General features: G+C 38.2%; 1 protein-coding gene and 1 long non-coding RNA gene across 8 annotated transcripts in view; one reads left to right on the top strand and one right to left on the bottom strand.

Moving 5' to 3' along the window:
* KCNN3 (potassium calcium-activated channel subfamily N member 3) overlaps positions 1-6,768 on the top strand; it is a 396,953-nt gene extending 390,185 nt beyond the window's left edge. For all 7 annotated transcript variants that reach the window (XM_074262168.1, XM_074262166.1, XM_074262167.1 and 4 more), the window contains 3 exons: positions 1,055-1,182; positions 1,531-1,600; positions 6,125-6,768. In XM_074262168.1, the coding sequence (XP_074118269.1) occupies positions 1,055-1,182; positions 1,531-1,600; positions 6,125-6,421 (495 nt within the window). In that variant the 3' untranslated portion in view covers positions 6,422-6,768. The remainder of the gene's footprint in view (positions 1-1,054; positions 1,183-1,530; positions 1,601-6,124) is intronic.
* Positions 1-23,667, bottom strand: part of LOC141539412 (uncharacterized) — a 49,187-nt gene that overhangs the window by 13,396 nt on the left and 12,124 nt on the right. Inside the window, exon 2 of the long non-coding RNA XR_012481293.1 lies at positions 21,611-21,818. This is a non-coding gene — a long non-coding RNA (uncharacterized LOC141539412). The remainder of the gene's footprint in view (positions 1-21,610; positions 21,819-23,667) is intronic.

Here is a 23,667-nt window from a genome sequence, read left to right as displayed (position 1 = left end):
AGAAATGTTTCCCCTTGCTCTTGTTACTAATTACTGAAGATGTCTCTGTGTGAATGAAAACTTTGTCCCTTGCCATCTGGATACTGTTGATATGTCTCAGTTCAGTCATGAACCGGGTGATATCAGTGGTTTCCATGTCAACAGATTACAGTGTCTTATGTAGAAATGTGTGACTGTATTGCAACAAGAAGCAGCCAGCCTCTGAAGGGGAAAAGCTCCAGCTTCACACTGAAAAAATCTTAGCTGATTTTCAGTAATTGCTTTGGAAATATTTCAGTTTTGTTCCAATTATATCTACATGGAAAACTGCAGTTTCAATGTTTAGGGTCATTTGGGAATGGGACAATTGGCTTATTGAGAGCTTCATTTTCATTCTATTGGGAAGACTTTTCCCTAAAGAGAATACATGAACATCTTTAGCCAATGGAAATTGGTTTATTCTCTGAATCATGGAGATTTACCATGTGTACCTAATGGGTGGGTATCTCAGAGCTCCGTGGGTCCCAACAGCCATAACACAGATGTAGAATTATATTTATGAAAAATGTGACCTAAAGGCCTCAGGGTTTGGATAATGAATCCTGGCTAAGTATAGCAATAGCAACTATAGCCTAAAGAAGAGTCATTGGGATAATTTCTTTAAGAAACAAGCAAAAAAACAAAAACAAAAAACCCTGGTACAGTGAGAAGTGCACTAGATTTAGAGAAGGCATATTCGTCTCTGCTACCTACTATCTTAGCCAAGTCACTAACCCATCTGGGCCCTTGTTTCTAATCTGTCAAATGAAGAGTGTTGGGCTATGTGATCTTCTAAGCCTTTGGTGCTAAATTTTAATCTATGATCTATGAAAGTAAAGTTACCATGATCTCTTGTGTTCACCTTCAAAAGGTTGAATGGGAGAGGGATTTTAATCATCTATTTCTAAGAAATCATCATTCTGATGACCAAAACAGACCATAGCAGATAGCGTGTGACTAACTACATACATGAAACACACCTTAATACAAACTCGGGAATTTGAGCTGATCCCAGCTGTCTGCTTTTCTTTTATAGATAAAGAATGCTGCAGCGAATGTCCTTCGGGAAACATGGCTTATCTATAAACACACCAAACTGCTCAAAAAGATTGACCATGCCAAAGTCCGGAAACACCAGAGGAAGTTCCTCCAAGCTATCCACCAGTAAGTAGAGCCAATTCTGACATTACTTCTCATGGTCCTCATGAGCCCTAGAGAAAGTGGCTTGGGAGGTAGCAGAAAAGAGAAGCCCATGGCAGTTTACACTTCAGATCTACTGGTGTTCTCTTGATGGAGCCAAAGAAAGAGTCAGACAGAGACACCCAGAGAGAGCTTGTCTTTTCCTTGGACCCTGCCAAGTCTCATCATTCAGATTGTGTTCACATTAACCATACTAGGTTTCAAAATCAGAGGAGGGTAATTTGGTCAAGAAACTGAATCCAGAGGAATGAGTTTATCTCAACACCTCAGCACAAAGACCAAGATGAGATCATTACCATCTTTCTCCCACAGGCTGAGAAGCGTAAAGATGGAACAGAGAAAGCTGAGTGATCAAGCCAACACCCTGGTAGACCTTTCCAAGGTGAGTGGGTGAATCTGAAGCCACCCTCAAGAGACTTCAGATTCTTCCATTTGGATTGTTTATTTTAAGAGTGGCTGGGAATAACTGGATAAGATAATCCCCCACAAAATTTTATACTAGGAAGTCAGAGAATAATTCCTATCAGGATCCACTCCTCCTTCCCCCTCCAATCATACATACATAAAACTATACACACATACAAAACAGCCTTAAGGTTCAAATTCTAGGGATTTGGAACCAGCTATAATTATCTGGTATCTATCTACTCTCAAAGTAAATAAATTGTTTCAGATCACTGGGTCACCTGAAAAAGCTAGCTCCTGTCAGGGTTCTGAATTGACAGGCAGTAAGTAGCATGCTCAGTAAGAGTTCTGTGAATTCCTTCTATAGGAGTCATGATAAAAATCTCAACTAAGCTGTCCAGTTCAGGGCTTGAGTTGTATTATATGGAACTGAATAAGACTGGTTCATTATGTTCTGAGATCTGTCTCAAAAAGTGAATAGTTTCCTAAAGCTGATGCAGAGGTATATGCAAGCATAGTACCTAGAATGGATATTTTATTTATCATTACTGATGAGTTTGTATTAGGGCGTTTATTGTTGTTTTTGATCTCCACCTGTTAAAAGCACAGGAGTATATGGGAATGCATGAAATAGAGAAGAAGGAAGGGGTGAGGAATTATATACTGTTCTCTTAAATCTGATGAGCTTTATATGAAGAAAAAATGAGACAGACATTCTCCCTAGATCTGGAGAGTAAAAGTAGGATCAATTAGTAGAAGTAACAAGCAGGTAGATATTTATCTTCCTAAACAACAAAGCTGTCACTAAAGTTCTTCAAGTAGGGGCTAGGTGGCCCCCTCATTAGGGATGGTACAAAAGGGAGAGATACATTGTCCAGGTAGAGATGAAGTAGATGACCCTGATATCCCTTCCCTAACTATCGTTTTTGGGATTCTGCGACTTGATTACTTTGGCTCTTCCAGAGAAGAGGAGAAAGATACAAAATCCAAGAAAAAGTCTAGCAAGATAGCTCTCCCTTGAGAACACTTGGGCTTTTGATGCAGTGCGTAGAGCATTGGGTCTGAAGTCAGGATGTTTCACCTTCCTGAATTCAACTCTGGTCTCAGATACTTATTAGCTGTATGACCCTGGGCAAATCACTTAATCCTGTTTTCCTCAGTTTCCTTATCTAGAAAATGAATTGAAAGGGAAAATGGCAAAGCACTCCAGTATCTCTAGCAAGTAAATCCCGAATGGGGTCACAGAGGATTGGTCACATTTGAAATGACTCAACAATAACTATGCTGCTCCACTGATACACTAAAGCATTCTTTTCAGTACTTTTCTGGGAGGCAGATTAATAAGCTTAAGAAATTCACTTCTCAAAATCCTTAAAAAGTTAAGGCATGAAAGGTCATTGTTACCAACAGCAGCAAGCACATCGGTAATCATGGCGCGTAGGTGCCTATTGAAGAAAGGGGCCTCCCCCTCATCAAGTTCTCTTCATTGCTCCTTGATCAAAATCATATATAAAGTACAAAGCCCAGGGCCAGCCTTGTAGAACATGCAGGCAGACATTCATTATCATAATGGAACCTACTTTCTTGGTGAGCCCAAGGAGAAAAGCAACTCCTTCACACAAATTAAAGCCCATTGAGAATGTGGTACAATCAGTGCAAATTATTGGTTATTTGCCCATCCACAGGCACCGGGTACAATGAAAGGATTGTGTCAAAGAAAGGATTCCCTAACCTGATGTGGAAATTACAATCAAGTGGCTAAGTAGGTTGGCACCATTTGGAACAAGCATAGAGAGATTGTCATTACTCTTAGAACATTTGGGTAAAATGTGGAATTTGCAAGAGGTTTTTGAGGAGTCCATGGAGGGGAAAGCTGTTGCTGGGGTGGCAGAGTGGGAAGAAAGAGCACATTTAGTGTCACTGGCTTAGGATTGATCCTGTGAAAAAGGTGTGTTCCCCAACTCACCTCATACCAAGCACAACATATGTCCAGACCAGGATAAATTACGCTACTAAGTAGGTAGCATGTTGTCATACTGACTCAAGCCAGGTAACTGCATTCCACAGTTTCTGTGATGCTGCCCAGTGCATCTTCCAGAAACAGGAGCCAACATATAGCAAGATATGTGAAGCAAAAATATCAGGTGCAACAGAAAGTCTCATCTATTCCTCATGGAGCCGGGAGTAGAAACGATTTGAAGATCAGCTCACCTGAAGGGCAGGAAAGCTTCTAGGAAAATGACCTTCAATGACTTGCTGTGAAATAGGGAGAAAAGTAAACACTGACATGCTGCCAGTCTTTTTCTTTTCCTCTCTGGGGAGAATTAAAGGTACTGGCAGTTTCCTAGCATATCCCACATTGGGCCGTGTTTCCCCTGGAATCCTGTCACCAGGCAACGAAAAGAAGGCATAATCATTTTGTGTGTGTGTGTGTGTGTGTGTGTGTGTGTATTCACTCTCCATTTATCTTTTTTTTCCTTTGGTTCCTTGGAAAGGAAATGTGGTCGGGGGGTGGTGGTGGGTTGGGGAGACTAGGGAGAACGGCAGGATCCCAAAATGTTCTGACTACTTTTTATAGCCTCCTCACAAACAGGCCTTCCCTTCTGTTTAATGATGTTAGAGGGGTTTATGCACATGTCTCTGAAGGGTGCTCTGTGAAGACTGATCCTTGAAGGAATGGCTGTCAATTCACCAAGTCATCATTTTGACAAATCTTTGGCATGACACGGCAGCCTCAAAAATGATCTAGCTCTTCTTAGGCGGCATTAACAGAGGTAGACCCTCTGAAATGAGAAAGCAATAGGCCGCTGTCCTTGGTCCTAGTCAGATCACATAGGATCACAGATTCATAACTGAAACAGTCTAAAGGTCAGGTAGACCAATCTAGTCATTTTACAGAGGGGGAAACTGAGGCAACTTGCCCAGAATCACTTAGGTAATAAATGGCAGAACCAGGATTCATACTCAGGTCCTCTGAGTAGTAGTAGGAAGGACATCATAGCTGTCTTTGAAGAGCTTTCTTTCAGGAGAAGGGTCAAACTTGGCCCTAGAAGGTTGCACTAAAAGCCATAGATAAAAGATGAAGAATATCCAATTTCTACATTAAGAAAAAATTCCTAGACCAGTGGTCAAAATTCAGCTAGAACGAGGGGCCATCTAAACCACCTAAGGAACCATACCACATATCAACTTAGAAAACTACATGTTGACATCATGTGCCATTGTATCTCATACAATTTTATAACCCCAACCCTAAAAAATTATTTCTCAGTTACATTTTAATGTGGTTCTGTCTCACTCAGGAGTGTTGCTGTGGTAATATGACTCTTTAGCTATGTATATGATACCTCTCTCACACATTAGAACCGTTGAACAATAGAATTGACTGCTTTAAGAAATAGGTAATTCCCCATCCCTAGAGGTTTCAAACAGTTGATAACTATTTTAGAGGGGGGGTTTCTTTCTTCTTACATGTAGAGCTAGTCTAGTTCAACCCTCCTTCAGTTTATAATTAAGGAAAGCAGGATCCACAGAGATTAAATGACAGATCACACAAGTAGTGAGTGGCAGATATCCCCAGCACCAGAGTCAATATTTATTCTACCATATTCCACTAATGACTGGATTAAATCACTTCTGTGCTCCTTTTTAGGTTTTTTAAAAATTCTTTTGATACAGATTTTGGACAAACATTTCATAAGCAATACATTTAAACAACAAAATCATGGTTTCCCTAAACATATAGAAAATGGGAGTAAGGGGACATTCTCTGTCAGTGGAGGATTTGGCTTAATGCCCATAATGAATTCCCCACTTTGGCAGGCACCTCTGTATTTTCTGTCTCCTTTCTTTACAAACTGATCCCTTAGCTCTCTCTTTTGGTTACTTCTTCTCTTTTGGCTACTTCTTCATCACCACTACCATTTTTTCCTCTTAATTTATTTTCCATTTCCTTTGCTTTCCTGTGCCATCTGTTATTTCAGCTTACTCCCACCCCTTTTATGAGTGATCTCTTTTCCTATTCTATTGAGACTTTACCGAAAGGTCCTTCCAGAGCTACTTTGTTGACAAATTCAGCAAAAAAAAAAAAAAATTAGAGTAAATAGAAGCATCATAGGTGATACAAAGGCTCTCCTCCAATCAGTCAAAAACGCTTATCCAAGGCCAAGGGAATGATTTATACTTTCTTAGCATCCTGTGACTTTTCTCCCTTAAATGAACCTGCCTCAGCATTTGAAAAGTTTGCTGGACTGCCTGGGGAATCAGTTAATGGTAGGCATCTATTCAAGGTTCTATTTATTCAGGTAACAAGATCATAGATTTAGAGCTAGAAGAGACCTCAAAGACTCTCCAATCCAACCTTTAAGCTTTTCCCTCCTTCCTTGATCTGAGAGAATATGAATCATCATTATAGGCTATCCTGCTCTAAAATGGTTATGGTTGGTCCTCTGCTGCTTACGTTCCCATGATAACAGGATGTATATTCTTTTTTATCCTACAGATGCAGAATGTCATGTATGACTTAATCACAGAGCTGAATGACCGGAGTGAGGACTTGGAAAAACAAATTGGCAGTCTGGAGTCTAAACTAGAACAACTCACTGCCAGCTTCAATTCCCTCCCCCTGCTCATTGCGGACACCCTGCGTCAGCAGCAACAACAACTCCTCTCAGCCGTCATCGAGGCTCGGGGAGTGAGTGTGGCAGTGGGAACCCCCCACACGCCACTCTCTGACAGCCCTATTGGGGTCAGCTCCACTTCTTTTCCCACCCCTTACACAAGCTCAAGCAGCTGCTAAATAAAACTCCCCACACAGGAAGGATTGCCGACAGGTCTTAAGATGCAAGTCAACTTTCTCCTGGTCTTTCTGTCATCACAGGAACATTCAGGCTGAGTGGACATAAAGAATAAGATTGAACTAGTTAACAAACTCATGTTCATTCAGAGTGCTTGGTTCGATATGCCTTGAAATCAGAAATCGAATCTCTGTTTAGGTGCCTATATATGGAAGAGGGAAGGAGAAATGAAAGGAAGCCAAACATTTGACAGGGCCTTTGTTGCAGTGTTTGGTGGAAAACAGAAATTCATGCTCAATCTCAGGTCTTCAATTGTTGCGGAGGGTGGGGAGGATAAAGAAAGGGAGAAGGAAATAAAGGAGATGGGGGGAGAAGGGGGAGGGAAAGAGGGGGAAATGAGGGGGAGGAAGAGAGAGAGAGAGAGAGAGAGAGAGAGAGAGAGAGAGAGAGAGAGAGAGAGAGAGAGAGAGAGAGAGAGAGAGAGAGAGAATATAAAAACTAAAGAACCAACGGAGAAGCAAGTAGAGGAAAATATTCCACTCCACTGAGTATCAACCTTGGGCTTTGTGTTATAACTAAGAGCCTCATCTACCACTCTGCTCTTTTTCTCTAGTCTAAGAAGATCTATATGACAAAGATAGGAAAAAGAAGTTCACAGTTTGCCAAAACAGAGACACAATCATAGAACATCAAAGCTCTTATTTCTTACATAGGTCATTAAACCCAGTGCATGGTAAATGAGGTCATGTAAGACAGATTTTTCCAATCTAATATAAAAACATATATAAAAACCAACCAATTCCTGCCCATGTGCCCCTAAATTCAAGCCATTTCTTTTCCACTGGTGATGTGTCCTGTTCAGGCATCACTTTTTATCAACTATTCTTTCTTTGTGGGCATAGGTCCCCTCCAAACCTTACAGGTTGCTTTTGCCATAGGTATGTACAGTGCCTGTTACGAGTTGAATACCAACTCAAAAATCTTGGCTTTCTGGAGCTAAAATAGTATTCTGAAAATGGCTGCTTTGGTAGAGTTTAATCTGCTGTCCAAACAATCTGAGATTCATTGGTATTATATGATGATGAGTATACCACAGATATTTATGGTGTCATGGCTCAGATTGAGTTTCACCTAGGAAGGCTCAATGAACTTATGTCTACCCCACTTCAAGTTTCCTAAGCTACCTGATCGATCAATGGTTTCCTCATCCCAGATTCTGTGACCTTGGCAGCATTTATGATGAGAGGTGTATGAGGTAGCTTATAAATGAAGTAAAGGTCATTCTAAGATGGTAGCTTTGGGGAAAGGAAGATGGCTCATAAAGGAAATTCTTTGAGGGAAAAAAGCCTTAGGTGAGTGTTGACTAATGTAGATCAATGACTATCTGTTTCTGATGCCACTTTTTAATCTTGGTACAAAAATCATGTGGCTTACCCAACTGAATACTTTAAAGGAGACTTTAGAACTGCTAGAAAGACCAGCAAACCCTGATCAAGCCCACTGCCCTGAACAGTGATACCAATCCCAAAACTTTTTACATTACCCTAATCTGACCTCTCCAAATTTTGCCAGATAAAAAATAACCTTGTAATTTGCTGCTTTAATTCTGAGGGGTTTTTAACTACTATATGGTATACTTCATCTGTTTAAATTCAAGCAAAAGAACGCTGTATCTTAGTGGGTAGAAGTTCTGCTGGTTCTGATAAATTGTTACTACTCCAAGGTAAATTATGTAATGCATCCAGCTACAGAAATTTGCTTCATTAAGTTTCTGTCACACTGGGCATGGTCTTCTAAAGTCTTTTAAGGAAGTGTTCAGTTGACATAGGTGGAAATCTATAGTTCAAGACAACTTTTGAAGGAAGCCCTGGTCTGTAGCCTGATCCGCTTCCTCTAAGAACCTTTCCTGGTTTCCTCTTCAAGACTCCTTTTAACATTGTCAGTTAGTTGATTTCCATACCACAGATAAAAAAAAACCCTGTAAGTTTGGTATCTATCACTTGTACCAGGAAATGCAGCATGGCATAGTCAGAAAATCTTGTTTCCAGTTCCACCTCTGATACCTATTGTGTGGTCCTGGGCAAGTTGTTTGATTTCTTTGCTTCTAAGGCAACACCTTAATCTATAGATTGCTAGTAGGGTCTAAGAAGGAAGTTCCCACTGAGGAAATCATAGGAACCTGATGTATCTCATGCATCTATTTCTTTGATGTTCCTAGAACAATATTTGTTGCTATTTTCAATGAAAATTCAGCAGAACATAAAAATGAATGTTTAAACAGATGAAATAACCATGGAGTTACTTTGTGATTTTATCATATTTCACCAAACAGTGGCTAATAATTGTAGAAATCTACTTGCCCAATCTGGATTCCAAAACCATAGTCCTTAGCTACTGGGTCTCAGTTTAACCCTTTCATTGATAATGCAATCTCTTCTCAACATCTGCATTACAAGGATCCAGTTTTGTATTAACTTAAGATGTCACATGTTAAATTCTGCTACCCTTCTCTATCCCCCAAAAATTATACACAGACTATCTCTTCTCAGTCAGTCTGTGCATAATTGTTCATGTTTTATGGGACCTTTGGTCAGTGAGAAACCTATGCAGGCACTAGAGACAACACAAATTTGCAACACCTTCTAGTTCAGTGGTTGATTTGAATTGCTTCCAGTGTTAGTAGCCATGGGTACTCTGGAAACACAAGGACATTTGAAGCATAAATTGAGCCTATTGTAGTGCAATAGAGAAGCATGATTTTTTTTTATCCTTGCCAAGTTAAGGCTCTTCAGAAGATGAGTGTTCTGATCTGCATACTAATATTGTCCTGTTTCAATTGGAAGATAGTTTCTATATACTAACATTGAAGATATCTGTTAGGAAACTGCACTTTTTCATACAAGTACAGACAAGTCTTGATGACAAAGGCACCGAAAATCCAGTGTGCAGATTATTCAGGCTTTATGTTTCTCTTTTTCCCAGGGTCCGTTTTCTGGTGTGCCTCTACTCATTAGCAATCTCTTCATGCCTTGAGTATTAGGGCTAGGAGAAGAGGTGACTTCTAAACTTTCTTCTTCCTTCATTGTTCTAAAGTTTGATGGGTGGAAGAGGTTCCCCTTCAAGAATTGGCTGTATTTGAAAAATACTAAGTTTCTCCAGCACTGGGTAGCTAACTAAAATTCATATCCATTCTGCATAGCTTTACCAAGTAGTGGAATTCTCTAATCTTCTGATAACTCAGTGACAAATCCAATAATGCTGCTTTTCTCTAGAACTTCTAGATATCAGTAGAGCAGATACAGACATGCCACAATGGATTGCTTAAGCCATATTATGTACTGTAAAGTTGGGGGTGTACTACTGTGATTCCCTAGGTTCACTCATATCAATGGAATGTCAGGACATAGCTCCAGTTTGATAGTTCAAACCCAGTCAGGGGCCCTCTCCTCTTTAGGTCAAAGTTCAGATGGAAACTGGTATCTTTGTCCTAAAGATACCATCTTTTTTTCTTTACCTATACATTTTCATAAATTGCTTCTCACCTGTTCTTGCCATCCTCATGACATGTTAACTTCATAATGTCACTATATCTGTAGGGCTGTTTAGTGCTGTCTAGAATACAGCAAGAACAGTTGCATCTGAGAACACTATTAATTTTCTGACCTTGACAGAGATAGAAAGATGGTGTAGCAATATTCTCCTGCAGCAGGCAGAAAGGGACAGAAAAAATGGAAAGAATAGGGGAAGAAAAAAAACTACATTTTAAAAATGGGAGATTTTCTCTCTTTTCTAATTGTGTAGCCATAACAAGCTATTAAGTAAGAAAAGGATATTTGAGCTAGAAAGAGAAGATTAGAGATCAAAAATAAACTAGTTCTACTCTGTTATTCTAAGTAACTTAACCAAGTCAGTATCTCATTCTCTGTATTGGTAAATATGAAGATAATGTTTAATATTCTCCATGGCAAAGTATTACACAGGAACAAAATGTAATCTCTGAGGTTCAAGTTAATTAACTGGTTATGTTTAATTTCCACCTGTTTTTGGCACACTGAAATGCAACATAGCCAGGAATCGCTGAAAATGGTGGTGGTGAGGGGTGTTTAATGCCAAAACACTAAAATCAGCTCAAACGGGAATGTATAATTAGTAATAGAATTAGTGGGAAGAAAATTGGGGGCACTAATGTGAAGTTCCAGGACTTCTCTCCATGATCATTTTGCAAATCAATGAACAGCTTAACCCCAAATTAGCAACATTACTGAGTCCCCAAAGTAAACAGTATCCTGTCCCACCATAATGCTGGGAAGTAATTGTAAGATACTGCAAAGTAATTACACTGCCAGGAGGTTGTGACTTTCCCATCCATAATGTCCCTAGTTTCTACAATGGCTCTTTTTTTAGATTATCAGAACCAATGCAAGTGATAGTTATCATTCTGCTGTGCCTATTTACTCCTCACTGTGTTATGTTTCAGTACCTTAGACAGCAGCTTGATTCATTTATTCCTAGGCATCTTTTTTTCCCCCTTGCATCTACTTGGTGACACTCCAGACATTCTTCCCCCTCCTTTTTTTCTTGCTACCAACGTAAACATTATGGAAATAGGATCATTGGTGCCATTAAGAAAGCTATATATAGTTATTCTGTGGGGATATTCATATTAACTGTCTGTTTTTGATAGTTGAATAGCAGGCAAAAAGATAATCAGCCTGGGTGTTACTAGAGAAACAACAGGAACAGAAATCAACTTTATGGTCCTGTCAAAGACCAGAAGTGAAATATAGGTTTTTTTCAATGACACATACTGATGATTCCTTAAAAGCACTCAATCTAATGGTATAAAAAATGAACTGTGATCCCCTTACCTTCCTCCTGCTTCCCTTTACCCTTTTACTAGAAACAATAGCTTGAACTGGCATTTCCTCTGAGCAACCCATCATGCAAAAGTCAACACATGACCTCCAGATCTAGGTGCCAAATGCCCCTGAGATAGTTGTTTACATACATGACAAATAGTCATGGGCAAGGACCACATATTGAAATAGAACTGAAGAAGGAAGGATTGGGCCTAGAAAAGCTGATGGAAAAAAAAGCACAAGCTTCAGCTCAAATATCCAGTTATAATCCCAAAGAGAAACTGACATTTTATACACACACACACACACACACACACACACACACACACACACACACACACAGCAGAAGCAAACCACACAGGAATCTGATCAAAATAACTGACTTCCAGTTTTTACAGCGGAAGGGGAAATAAGCATTCCCTAGTTTTGAAGTTGTATAGGTTGTCTCAGTTTGTTCATTTCACCCAGGACCAATTCATTTCCATCCAAAACATTTCTTAATATGGCAAAGACTCCATTTGGGTCCCAAAAATTCTATTTTGCATTGGTCACAAATGAAAACAACAGAGAGAAGAACGATAATGGAGACATTTCCTTTACAAACTCAAAGAAACTCATGTTTCTATTCAGAATTAGACAATAAGCTTCAATATGAATTTGCATCTTGCCTCTGTACTGCTTGCTTAAAAAAAGATAGGAGAAAGCATAATAGTTTATTTTACCTATGAAATATATTGCTATATTATAAATGATATTATAACTTTCAATTAATATTTTGTATCAACCTAGTCTTTTAGCAGGTCAGAGTGTCCACCTGCTCTCCAAATGACTGTTTCTGAGTACACATCACTGTAACTAATTACCCAACATTTAGACAAAGAATCTCAGTACAACAGCCTTCAGAACTGCCATACTCTTCTTATTCTCCAAGGTCTTTAGTTTCAGAGACAAAAGAACATTATTCCTTGCTTAGAATCTGAATTTAATCCCAATTTTAACAAGCCATTACAAAAAATTCTAAAAAGCCATCTCTCTTGAGTAACTCTATGAAACTAATTTCTGTTGTTCTGTAGTTGGGTGAAGGCTGGGATTGGGGGAGGAATGAATCTACTTATTACCTATTTCCAAAAGCCCAATTACACAATCCATATTCATCTTCAACTCAATCTTTTTTTTTCTGTGGACATGCAGGAAAAGTAACCAAATTAGCAGCATTATTTCTCTTTCCTGAGGTTCAGGAGACTTTGACTTCTGTGAATGCACAAGGGGTTATGTGAACAAGGAGAATGATGATTCTTAGTTTCTGTGAGAACCAAGTTGGAAGCAAGCATGAAAAGCTACTTCTCTGGAGTTGGTGACAACCTGAAAATAGACAGGAACAAGGTTTGGGTGCCCTTTTATTGAGGAAATGAAGCAACTCTGCCAGTGGAATGGCAGGGGGAGGTAACAACTTGTATAATTTATGCCAGCAGAAACATTAGCTTTTTCCACTGTTACCTTTTATTCTATGGATACTTTTATTAACTGATAAGGTAAAAAGGAGGGGAAAGGAAAAGTTCTGTAGGAAAATTGGGTCACCTCTCTGGGACTCAGTTTCCCCATCTATAAAATGATGAGCTTGGATTAGATAGCCTCCTAGGTCCCTTCTAACTTGACATCTCTGATTCTGTGAGCAATGGTTTTGAATAGGAGAAAGTCTTTGTAATTGGCACACTCATACAATTCATTCTTCTCTTTCTCATCCTAATAACTGAAGCTCACCTGGAGAATTGCTCTAAACCTCAGACTCCCAAAGGAAGACTTATATCTATATGAAATATAGTGTGTCCAGATTAATACAAAGGTTATCTTCTTAAAACTGGTGAGCAAAAAGGTCCATTTAATCTCATCCTATAATCAATGTAATCATGTCCTCTATATGTACCCTCAAAGTAAGTTTGACTGAGTCTTTTATCTATGCTTTCCCTAAGTATGAGTCACAAATTTAAAAATTCACACTAATATGTTAGTAGTACAAAACAATAGCTCCTTCTTTAGAAATGAGCTGCTAAAAATAAAATCCAGCTTCCTTTTTTTTTTGCACTTCAGTTTATCTGCATCTTGAAGCACCATTCCATACTTTATTCAAGCTATTAAAATGAAAAATAATGTCACTATCTCCAGTTTAAATCTGATGTATCTAAGATTTAACACTTGTGTGTGTTTTCTTATTGTTGAGAAATTCTCCCAGTGCCTATGCAGCTCTCAGGTCATAAGTTAGATGCCTGTGCAGCTGCATTCCCTTTTCCAGGCCACCAGGGTTCTACTGTATATATGAAGTTTCCAACTTGTTTGTGTAATGGAAATTAGTTCATCCTCAACTTTATAATTGACTGATGAATGTACTGGTGATTGTCAATTCACCTCTAAAATACCTTTGTGCCATTTGCTCCCTTCAGCCTTTCCTTTGAGCACCTCTAGAACTGACTAATATTTTCCTATCTCTACACAAATACATTGTCACCAAATAAAGAAAATAAAATATCTTCACAAATAAATTAAGGTTTGGGACTTTTCCCCAAACTTTAAAGTCATTTGATAAATGAGAGAATGAGTATGATCTGTGCTGTTTTTAGTGAAACTTACAGTCTCCGGAACAGCAGTCCCAAAGTAGATGGAGCCTCAATCTTACTGACTCCATAAAAGGGTAGAGTGACAAACTGTATTCCTTCTCTCTCAACTCTTGATCAGAAAATGCTATACAGGTGGACCAAATCAGCAACCTTCTTGTCAGAATTAACCAAATTAAAGAGTCCACATTCTCTTGATCTGGTTTTCTAAACATAATCTTAAGGGAAACATAAATTCTTTATTTTTCCACTTTAATGCCTATTAGATTATAACTACATCAAGGTAAGCAAAAACATCTGTAATTATTTGACAGCAACAAGACACAATATTCCCTTTTTAATCATTAAATGCTAATAATTAGGGCCCTCAAGCCACTGGAAAGCATTTTTTTAAATGTTTTTCATTTTCATTGTGGTTCCCCTCCCCCTTTTTTATATCATTTTGGTACCAGTATAAGGATACCTGGGTGGCCTATTAAATCAAGCCCCTCATAAAGCTACACAGCATCCCATACAGTCCATTTAAAATGGCCTACAGCTGAGTGTAAGTCAGAAAGCAACCTTGAGCTGTTTATTATTTTTATCCCCTTCTTGGAGTACTCAGCATGTGGCCAATGAGAGCTATCCTTTGCTACCAGTAACTAAGGAGAACAGATAGGTGAATTTCACCATTCCACACCTCTAAGTCATCTCTCTCTAAGCCATTTCTGCTCATCATTACCCCAAGCAGGAGCACTCTAAAGGTGGAGCCGAGAACATCCAAATTCTAATGTTGTTGCCATATACTGATATGTACCCAGAAACAGCTATGTCCTAAATTAATGGCTTTAATCTGTTCATTGTAAAAAGTGCCTTGGACTTCAAACTAAAGAGGTCGGTATAAATATGTACATATGCGTGTGTGTATATGTAGGCAAATATACATATTTATACATACATATAGACACACACATATACCTGCAGTCATATATAATATAGTCATACATATATCATATAAAAGCTTCATAATCTACCATATTTCTCTTCGCAATTCCATTTCTTTTGTCTGGTCCTATGTTCATTTGTTGAAAGAGACCTCACCATAGAGAGGTCCTATTCAGCACAGTAATGTATTATTATTATTATTTTTGTTTTTGTTTTTTACTTTTTATTAAAAAGGTAAAGGTTATAAAAAAAGAGTGAAATGCCTGAAAGTTTTGAATTGAGTCATGGTAAACCTTCTTAGGAAACAGAAGGGAAGAAAATCTGATAGGAGAAATTCCCCCTTCTTCCTTTGGATGCCTTCATTTTTCCTTAATTGTGAGAGTGTATATAGAGTGCTGGTGTTCCAAAAACAAAACAGTTTTATAGTCTTCATTTAAACTCATTCTTATGCTTCCTGTCCTTTATTTAATTCATCTATGTGCCACAATTTCCCCAGTGATTCTGAATTATAAGAAAGGGAACTTTAGATACTGCATTCCTTATAAGCAGAAATCTGACTGAACTGAAAAAGGAGAGGTGGGGGCATGGGAATTAGTTGTGACTAACACTTTCTGACAGTGAGGACTTTAAAAGGGGAAAGAATCAACATGGTACAGGGAATGAAGGGTAGATTTGAGGGTAGCATATCTACTCAGCTCAGCTATTTAGTAAATGTATGAATTTAGAATTCGTGGTTGAACTCTCTTGGTTTCACTTCTTTGTAAAACGAGAGCCTTGGGTTAAATAATCTCAAGGTCCCCTTGGGTTTCAAATAATGTACATATATGAAATCACCTTCTCTGGACAAAATAGAGACAATTCAGAGATTATTACCAATGTGTTTCTTTGAAAGTTGGGGGAATGAAATATCTAGATGACTTTAGAGTCCTACAAATGCAGAATCTTTTTTAGTCCTCGTTTCTATAATGTAATTACTTACATTAATGAACTCCTTTTTTCCAAACCAAAGAGCAAATCTTTTCCAAATATGTAGGTTGTGATGGTCAATGATCTTTTTTTTAGAGAACTTGAAAACTTCAATTATAAGGAGTTCTAGCTTCTTGAATTCCCTAACCTTGAGTTAAAGGAGTCATTTCACTTCTTAGAACCAACTAAATCTATATCTCTCTTACTTCCTGGTGCAGCAAAAGCCCTTGATGCAGTCCAGGGCCAGACCAAGTGAGATTTGTGTCTTGTTCAAATTGTCGATCAGAAATGAGTCAAGCAAATGTAGAACAAAGAGTAAGAGGCCATACGCATTTCAAAGAGTTTTTTATGAGTTGCTCCAGAGACCTGCAAAATCTTAAATAGAGTCTTGGCATTTAAGAGATTTCAAAGCTTCAGTTTCCCAAATTAAAAATCTCCCTCATCCTATATTTATGGGCTTAAGCAAATGATCTTTAGGTGCTTGAAAGAAAAAGTACTTAATCAATGAGACTTTATTGCTAAGTTATTAAACCTATTTCCAAAATAGATATAGTTGTATTTCCCCCTGCTTATTCCATAAACTTCTCTTCCAAAAATCCTTTATGAATATATTTAGTGAGTCTGATTATTAAAGAAAAAGTCTTTTTAAGTAGCAATTTTGCTGAGTTCAATATCCTTTGCAAAAACTGATAGATTATTTCCCAAGAAGATGCCTGTGAAGTCCATGGTAAATAGTATTATGCCCATTTTAGGAAGAAATTTAGGAGCAGTTAAATGGCCTGCATAAGTCACTATCTAAACTGAAAATATAACTCAGGATTTCTCATTCAATTTAATTCAATATATATTTATAAGGCATTGACTAGGTGTGGGGTAGGTACTGTGTCAAGCTCTTAGAATACAAAGACCAAAACAGGATGTCCTCAGGATCTGTCACTCAGGTTTTCAACATCAGAGTCATCATTAACTCTTCCTCCTTCCCTCCCATATTGAATCAGTTGCAAATCTTCTCCATCCTATCCTCATGATGTCTGTTGCATCCAGAACCTTCTCTCTCATACAACTTCTACTTTGGTTTAGATCTCAGATTGGCTTTGGTCTGGATTATTGCCATAGCAATAGAGTCTTCCTGACTCTAGTTTCTCCTCCTCTCTCCAATTTATCCTCCATAGAGTTGCTACATTGAAATTCCTAAAGTCCAAATGTGACCATGTCATTCCCCTGCTCCATGTTTCCTCAGCTGCCTCTAGGAGCACATACAAACTTCTTTGTTTTGTATATAAATCTATTCAGTCTAGCACTAACCTACATTTCTAGGCTTGTTTGACATGACTCTCCCCCACACAGTCTGTGTTCCAGTCAAACTGACCTATTTGCCCTTGAAGATATAAAAGATTTCATCTCCTAACTCCATCCCCTCATATATTGATATTATTATTCATACAACATATTGAGGCTTCCCTGCAATAAGCTACCTGATCACCTCTGTCTCATGGAATCCCTAATTTCATTTGAGGCTCAGTTCAAGGGCACTTCTTACAAGAAGCCCATTGCAACTTTCCACAGTTATTAATGACTATCCCCACCTCTGCATTTACTTTGTATATTGTTTGTGTTAATTTAGAGATGCATGCATTGTTTCTCAGGATGGAATGTAAGCTCCAGCAGGGTGAGTCTATTTTGGTCTTTGTATCCCAGCAGGTAGCATAGTGCCTGACATTCAGCAGGTGCTTGATAAATGCAGAATGAAGGAAAGGGAAGAAAAGGTAGGGAAAGAAGGGAAAAGGGAGGAAAGGAGGAAGGAAGGGAGGAAGGGAGAAGAGATGGAGAGAAAGGAAAAGAGAAAGAGAAAGAGAGGAAAGGAGAAGAGAGAAAGAAAGAGGAAAGAAAGGAAAGAGGGAGGGAAGGAAGAAAAAGAAAAAGCTGAAGGAAAAAGCAGAAGGTGAGGAAAGAGGAGGGAAGGAAAGAAAGATGGATGGAAAGGAAAAAAGAAAAGAGAGAGAGAGGAAAGAAAGAAATTACATTCTATTGATGAGGGAGAAGTATATCTTGCATACAAATAAAAGTAATTATCAACACATATAAAATTCAAATTAATTCTACAAGTATTTAAGTGCCTACTACATATGAGGCACCATATTCACTCTGCCCTTGGATAGTTTTTATAAGCACATGTACACAGGTGAGTACAAAATATATACAGAATAATTAAAGAGACCGGTAGGGGTTGATGGAAAAGCTTCCCTTGGGATGCTGTCCCTGGGCTGTGTGTACTAGGCCAGCAGCTGGTGACTGTAGCTGCTTCCTTCACTAAGGCACAGAAGTAAAATGGTGCTCAGGTGATGGCACTTCCACTAATCTTTGTAGAGATTTAGATCTGCTGTAGAGGAAAGCCTGTGCTTTCCTTATAATGTGTAATGGAGGGAGGCTAGGGAGAAGAGCTGACTGTTCTTCCCAATAACTAAATCTAGACAGGCGTGACTATGAACATAACCCTAGACTCTTGCCTTCTATTTCTACTTCCTAATGAATATTAACTGGAGAGAAGAGGAAGGTTGAAAAAATGATACCATTATGTTGGGTAATACAACAGCATTAAATACAAATAAAAAAAGGAGCAGCTTGACAGCATTAACTGAAATCTGAAGTCACTGCTCTCCTTTGATCTCATCTACTTCCCTCCCTGAGGCCACTGTGGAGAAACCATGAACTTTCAAAGGAATAATTTTGAATTAAGAAAGAGGAGAAACCTGGAGGAAAAATAAGTGACTTATTTCTCAGTCAATCTGATTTTCACTTTTTTGGAGGAAATGTTTAGTTGAAGGATTTTAGTTTTCACTAGTCATGTGACCTAACCCTCTTTGTGCCTCGGTTTCCTGAAATGTAAATTAAGAGATTTGAACTTAACCCCTTATAGCTCTAAATATATGATCTTCCTTCTAGGATACTTGTCCACCTACCTCCCTCTATTCCATTATCTGAACTTTAAGAGCCAAGGGAGGAGATTAACGTCAATCTCTCTTCAACCAGATATTATGTAAGCAAGAGCCATCTCTAAGGTATAAATTCATCAACCTAGAGGCTATAAAAGCATACCAGCTTTTACAGAGCTCTTTCAAAGGAAATAAGTGAGCAAGATTTGACCAGTCCTTCCCATTTGCTACGATCATGCTAAGAAACATGGGCTCTACTAAGTGTCCCAAATTACCAAGTGCTGAAGCAGGTCCCACTGTAAGATCACCATCAATTGTTTGAAGGAAAACTAGTTCTAGTAACAGGAACTATGCCTTCTATTTTCATGAGAAGTATGACTTGCCCACGTTTCAATGTTTTTTTTTTCAATCCGGCCTAATTTTTTTCTGTCTTAGGCCTTTGGACCTCTGCTGATTTGCATTCAGGACATCCACATATTGACAAATAACAATGTATTATTATTCCCTTGGTATTTATTTTGTTTGATCACTGCCATCCTGACACATTTATAGCTTTAAACCTAAGATCCTTTCTCTTTCCATAGCTCTCTTGGGAGCAAGGGAGTGAATTTTCAAACACTTCTTTCTGAGATAATCTTTGTAGAGAACACTTAGCACAGTGCCTGGCACATAGTAGGCACTATGTAGATGCTTATTTTCTTCCCTCCTCCACCATTTCCCATTTCAACAAGATTTTTTAAATTTAACTTTATATTTTTTATCATAGCTTTTTATTTGCAAGATATATGCATGGATAATTTTTCAGCATTGATAACTACAATTTGTTCCAATTTTTCCCCTCTTTCTCCCCACCCCCTCCCCCAGATGGCAGCTTGACCAATATATGTTAACTATGTTAAAGTATTTTCAGCAAGCTTTTATTAAGTGCCTACTACATGTCAGGCACTGTGTTAGGCACCAAGGAAGCAATGACATGAATGAAATACACTGATCCTCAAGAAGTTTACCAAAGAAAGATAAGAAAAGGTTAAAGATCATGTAATATATATATATATATATATATATATAATTTTATTATTAATAATAGCATTTATATAATACTTTCAGTTTTATAAAATGCTTTATATATGTCATCTTATTTGATTCTCACAACAATCCTGGGAGATAGGTGCTACTGTTATTATTATTATTCTCTTTTTACAAGTGAGGAAACCGAAGCTGAGAAGTTAAGAAACTTGCCTATGTTCTCACACACAATAAGCAGCAGAGGCAGATTTAAATCTGGCTAAGGCCTTTACTCCAATGTTCTACTGCCTTACTGCCAGCAGGTTTTTCACCAAGCCAAAAATCAAATCACTTGGGATATCTCAGGACCAGCAAAAACTTTCCCTGGATGTATTTAACAGTGAAGCAGAATCTCTCTTTTGACTTAAAATTAGCCCAGTATGTCAATGTAACATGGAAGGCTTTGAGGCCTCAGATAGGGCCCAGAGGCTGGAGGAATAGCCCACATCTGGAATGTGAACAGGCTCTACAAGCTATGGACAACTGAAGGTAATGTGAACAAGAGCAGCACCTGCAGGTCAGATAGGGGTACAGCCACCAAACCAAAGTGAAGAACTCACCTACATCCCACTCAGGAGGAAAGGCAAGGAGACTGATGCAGCTAAACATCCATGAACCACTCCAATATTTATTTCGAATCTAGATAACCAGCTCCCAGTTGGTTCCTTGTTGGGATGAGATTTTTGGTCAAATACAAACTCAACTAGACAACCCCTGGAGTCACTTCCAACCCAGAAATTATGTCATCATGAAAAATGATCCCCACAATGTTTTCATATATCCATAAGAAAAATATGACTCTAAAATAAAAAACACCAATAAGTCCCTAGGGTCCCTCTGACACCTGCAAAACAATTGGGATGAAACAATTGAAGAAGAAGAATTATAATCATAATAAGAATAATAGTTGTGATTTACACAGTGTTTTAAGGTTTGCAAAGTTCTTTATATATCTTTTTTTCCTAATTCTTACAAGCCTTCCACTTTGCAGTTGAGGAAACTGAAGCTGGAAAAGATGGACTTATTCAAAATCATATATACTCGGCTCTTCCTGGCTCTAAGTTCAGTACTCTATGCATTGTTCTACTTCCTTGAAAGTAATTATAATGACCCATATTTATGGACCACTTTAAAGTTCCCAAAGCAATTGATAATCATTTCTAGATGAGACTTATTTTTTAAAAAACCAATATTGATTGAACTCTCATACCATAATTAAATTTGTTCTGCAGAAATTCTGGAGACCCAAAAAAGAGACATTCTGGGAAAAAAAGAGTGTGGTACATAACAGAAAAAACGTTGTATTTAGTCAGAGGACCAGAGTTCAAATCAAATCCTACTAGCTACATGGTCATAGGCAAATTATTATCTGGGTCTCAGTTTCTTCAACTGTCAAATGAGGAAGTAAACATGACCTCCTTCCAACTCTGAAACCATTAAAATGGAAAAAAGTAAAGGAGAAAGCTCCAATGAATTGCCTAAACCAGAATTGTTAGGACATACTTACAATAGTAATAATAATAATAGCTCTATAGCACTTACTATTATCTCATTTGATCCTTACAACAATCCTATCAAGTAGGTGCTATTATTAGTCCCATTTTACAGATGAGGAAACTGAGAAAAACTTAAGTGACTTGCCCAGAGTCACACGATTAGTAAGTATCTGACAGCAGGTCTGAATTCAGGTCTTTCTGATTTAAGGCCTGGAACTCTATCACCTGCACAACCTAGTTTTAAAGGAAATAATATATGGATTTGTGGTTCAGCAAGAAGTCAGTGATTTCAAATAAGTGACCCCAGGTGTCAAATCAAGAAGTTTGAAATAAACACACCTTATTTCAGTGAGCCATGATTTCCTCTCTGATTGTTTTCCCTCCACTGATGCCAGTTGCAATTCTTTTGAATATGGTAGAAAGTCTTCAAGAGTTGATGTAACAGGTTTTAACAATCTTGTGATGAATCTCTCAAAATTTAGCAAGGCAGGTTCCTGTGAATTCAAAACTCTACAGATTTGTAGCATCTTTGGCATTGTAGCATTCTCTGGGGAAAAAAAAAAGAAGAAGAAGAAGAATTATTCTGCTTAGTCCCAATGGGCATGGAATGATAAATAGAAAGTAACAAATGGGCCCATTTAGGTCTGATGTATGGAAAGACTTCCTAATAATTAAAGCTGTCAGCAATTGAATACGCCACATTGGGAACCTGAGTTCACCGTTATTAGAAGTCTTTGAGTACTTCTGAATTATATTAGAAAGCAGTTTTTTTTATTTCAGGTATAAGCTGAATTGGCCAAACTCTGAGATATCCAACTCTGAAATTCTGTATTTTTATGATCTGCTTGTTTATGTTCCATGGACCGAGACATCAAGAGCTGGGTCAACTCCATGCCATAATGAGGCAGCAGGAATCTTTAATGGATGTTGAGACAATCTACATTTTAAAAGAAAAGTTTTCTTTAAAAAAAAAAACAAACAAGAAAACAACAGCTCTCCCTCTGCAATACCTAGTATGAAAAATGATTGTCAGGACCAGCAAAACTTTTACCTCCTAGCTTGAGAGTTATAGAACAGGAGCAGACTGAATGAGGAAGAGCCCTAACAGGTTAACTTGCACTATGCTTACAGAGTGCTATGTGTCCAGATGTGGAATGTGGATAAAACAGGTGAGCTGATGCTAATCCCAGAGCCACCAGGGGCAGACTTGCACTCCTTCTTCCTAGAATATGTTTGTCTTTGGTATCATTAAGTCTTCGTTTTCCTGGACACTAAAAATAATGCAAGGGTTTGCACACACGTACCAATCCTCCCACTCTCTGACCCATAAATAAATATGCAAACCCTTCATTTAAAACACAGATGTTCCCTGCTGTGACTACACAACTCCATTCAACACATATTTTGTATTCCGGAGATGTTGATCATTTCCAAAGTGATCTGGCTTCAGTTGAAAGAATTTAGAGTTAATACCTGCAGATTACAAGTGCCCCTCCAAGGGGCAATGGAATGTTAAATTAGATGATTAAAAATGATATAACTTTGTATCCTGCATTACAGCGGATTAATAGAGCAGTGTCCAGAACCGATTAATCTTTATTTCAGTTACCCCCTGAAAACAACATGCAGAGATTAAGCAAAATGTGGCTAATCTTGTTGGTGGAAAGAATTGGAATTTGCACTTTATTCTTGTCTAATTCTGACTGAACAAAGTGGCGTCACTTAAAATTTAATTTTACACCTTTTAAAAGCAGAAAAGTGACGATCCAGTGTGCTATGTTTTACAGCTACCTAGAAGATGTTTTTCTCAGAAGCGACTGAAATGTGTGTCTGAAATCGGCTGTAGAACTGGAAGACAAGAAATGAGGCCAAAGGAAACTTGGAAAACATCTAATGCCTCCCACCTTCTCATTTTATAGAAAAGAAATCTGAGGTTCAAAAAGTGAGCATCTTGTCCAAGGTGACACAGGCAATCAGTGGCTGAACTCAGATTTAAATTCAGGACCTTTTTTGTTACATTACCCTGCCTCTCTCCTGGAACTGTTTTTCTTCATTCAAATATGACAGCCCCATCTTCAAAGAAGTAGAGAGCTAGAGCTAGAAGGGACCTCTACTAGGGCTGACTTCTGACTCCATCTGCATCCTCTTGTTTTACTAATGAAGAAACTGAAGGGATTTGTGTCCAGGGTTTCATGAGGAGTAAGCATTAGTGTCTAGATTTGAACCCAGATCCCCTCACTGAAGTCACTGGTCCTTCCATCACACTGTGATTTTTCTTTTTAACTAGAGAAAGTTGTTATTGCATTGTTTACAAGACAGAAAAATAGATGACAGATGGATAGATTGATAAATAAGAGGGATAACAAGCAATTATTAAGCATCTGCTATGTACTAAA

This window comes from Sminthopsis crassicaudata, chromosome 4 (genome assembly GCF_048593235.1).
Source record: "Sminthopsis crassicaudata isolate SCR6 chromosome 4, ASM4859323v1, whole genome shotgun sequence".
Taxonomy (NCBI): domain Eukaryota; kingdom Metazoa; phylum Chordata; class Mammalia; order Dasyuromorphia; family Dasyuridae; genus Sminthopsis; species Sminthopsis crassicaudata.
Note: the sequence above shows the minus strand (reverse complement) of the source record. Positions and strands in the feature narration are given on the sequence as shown.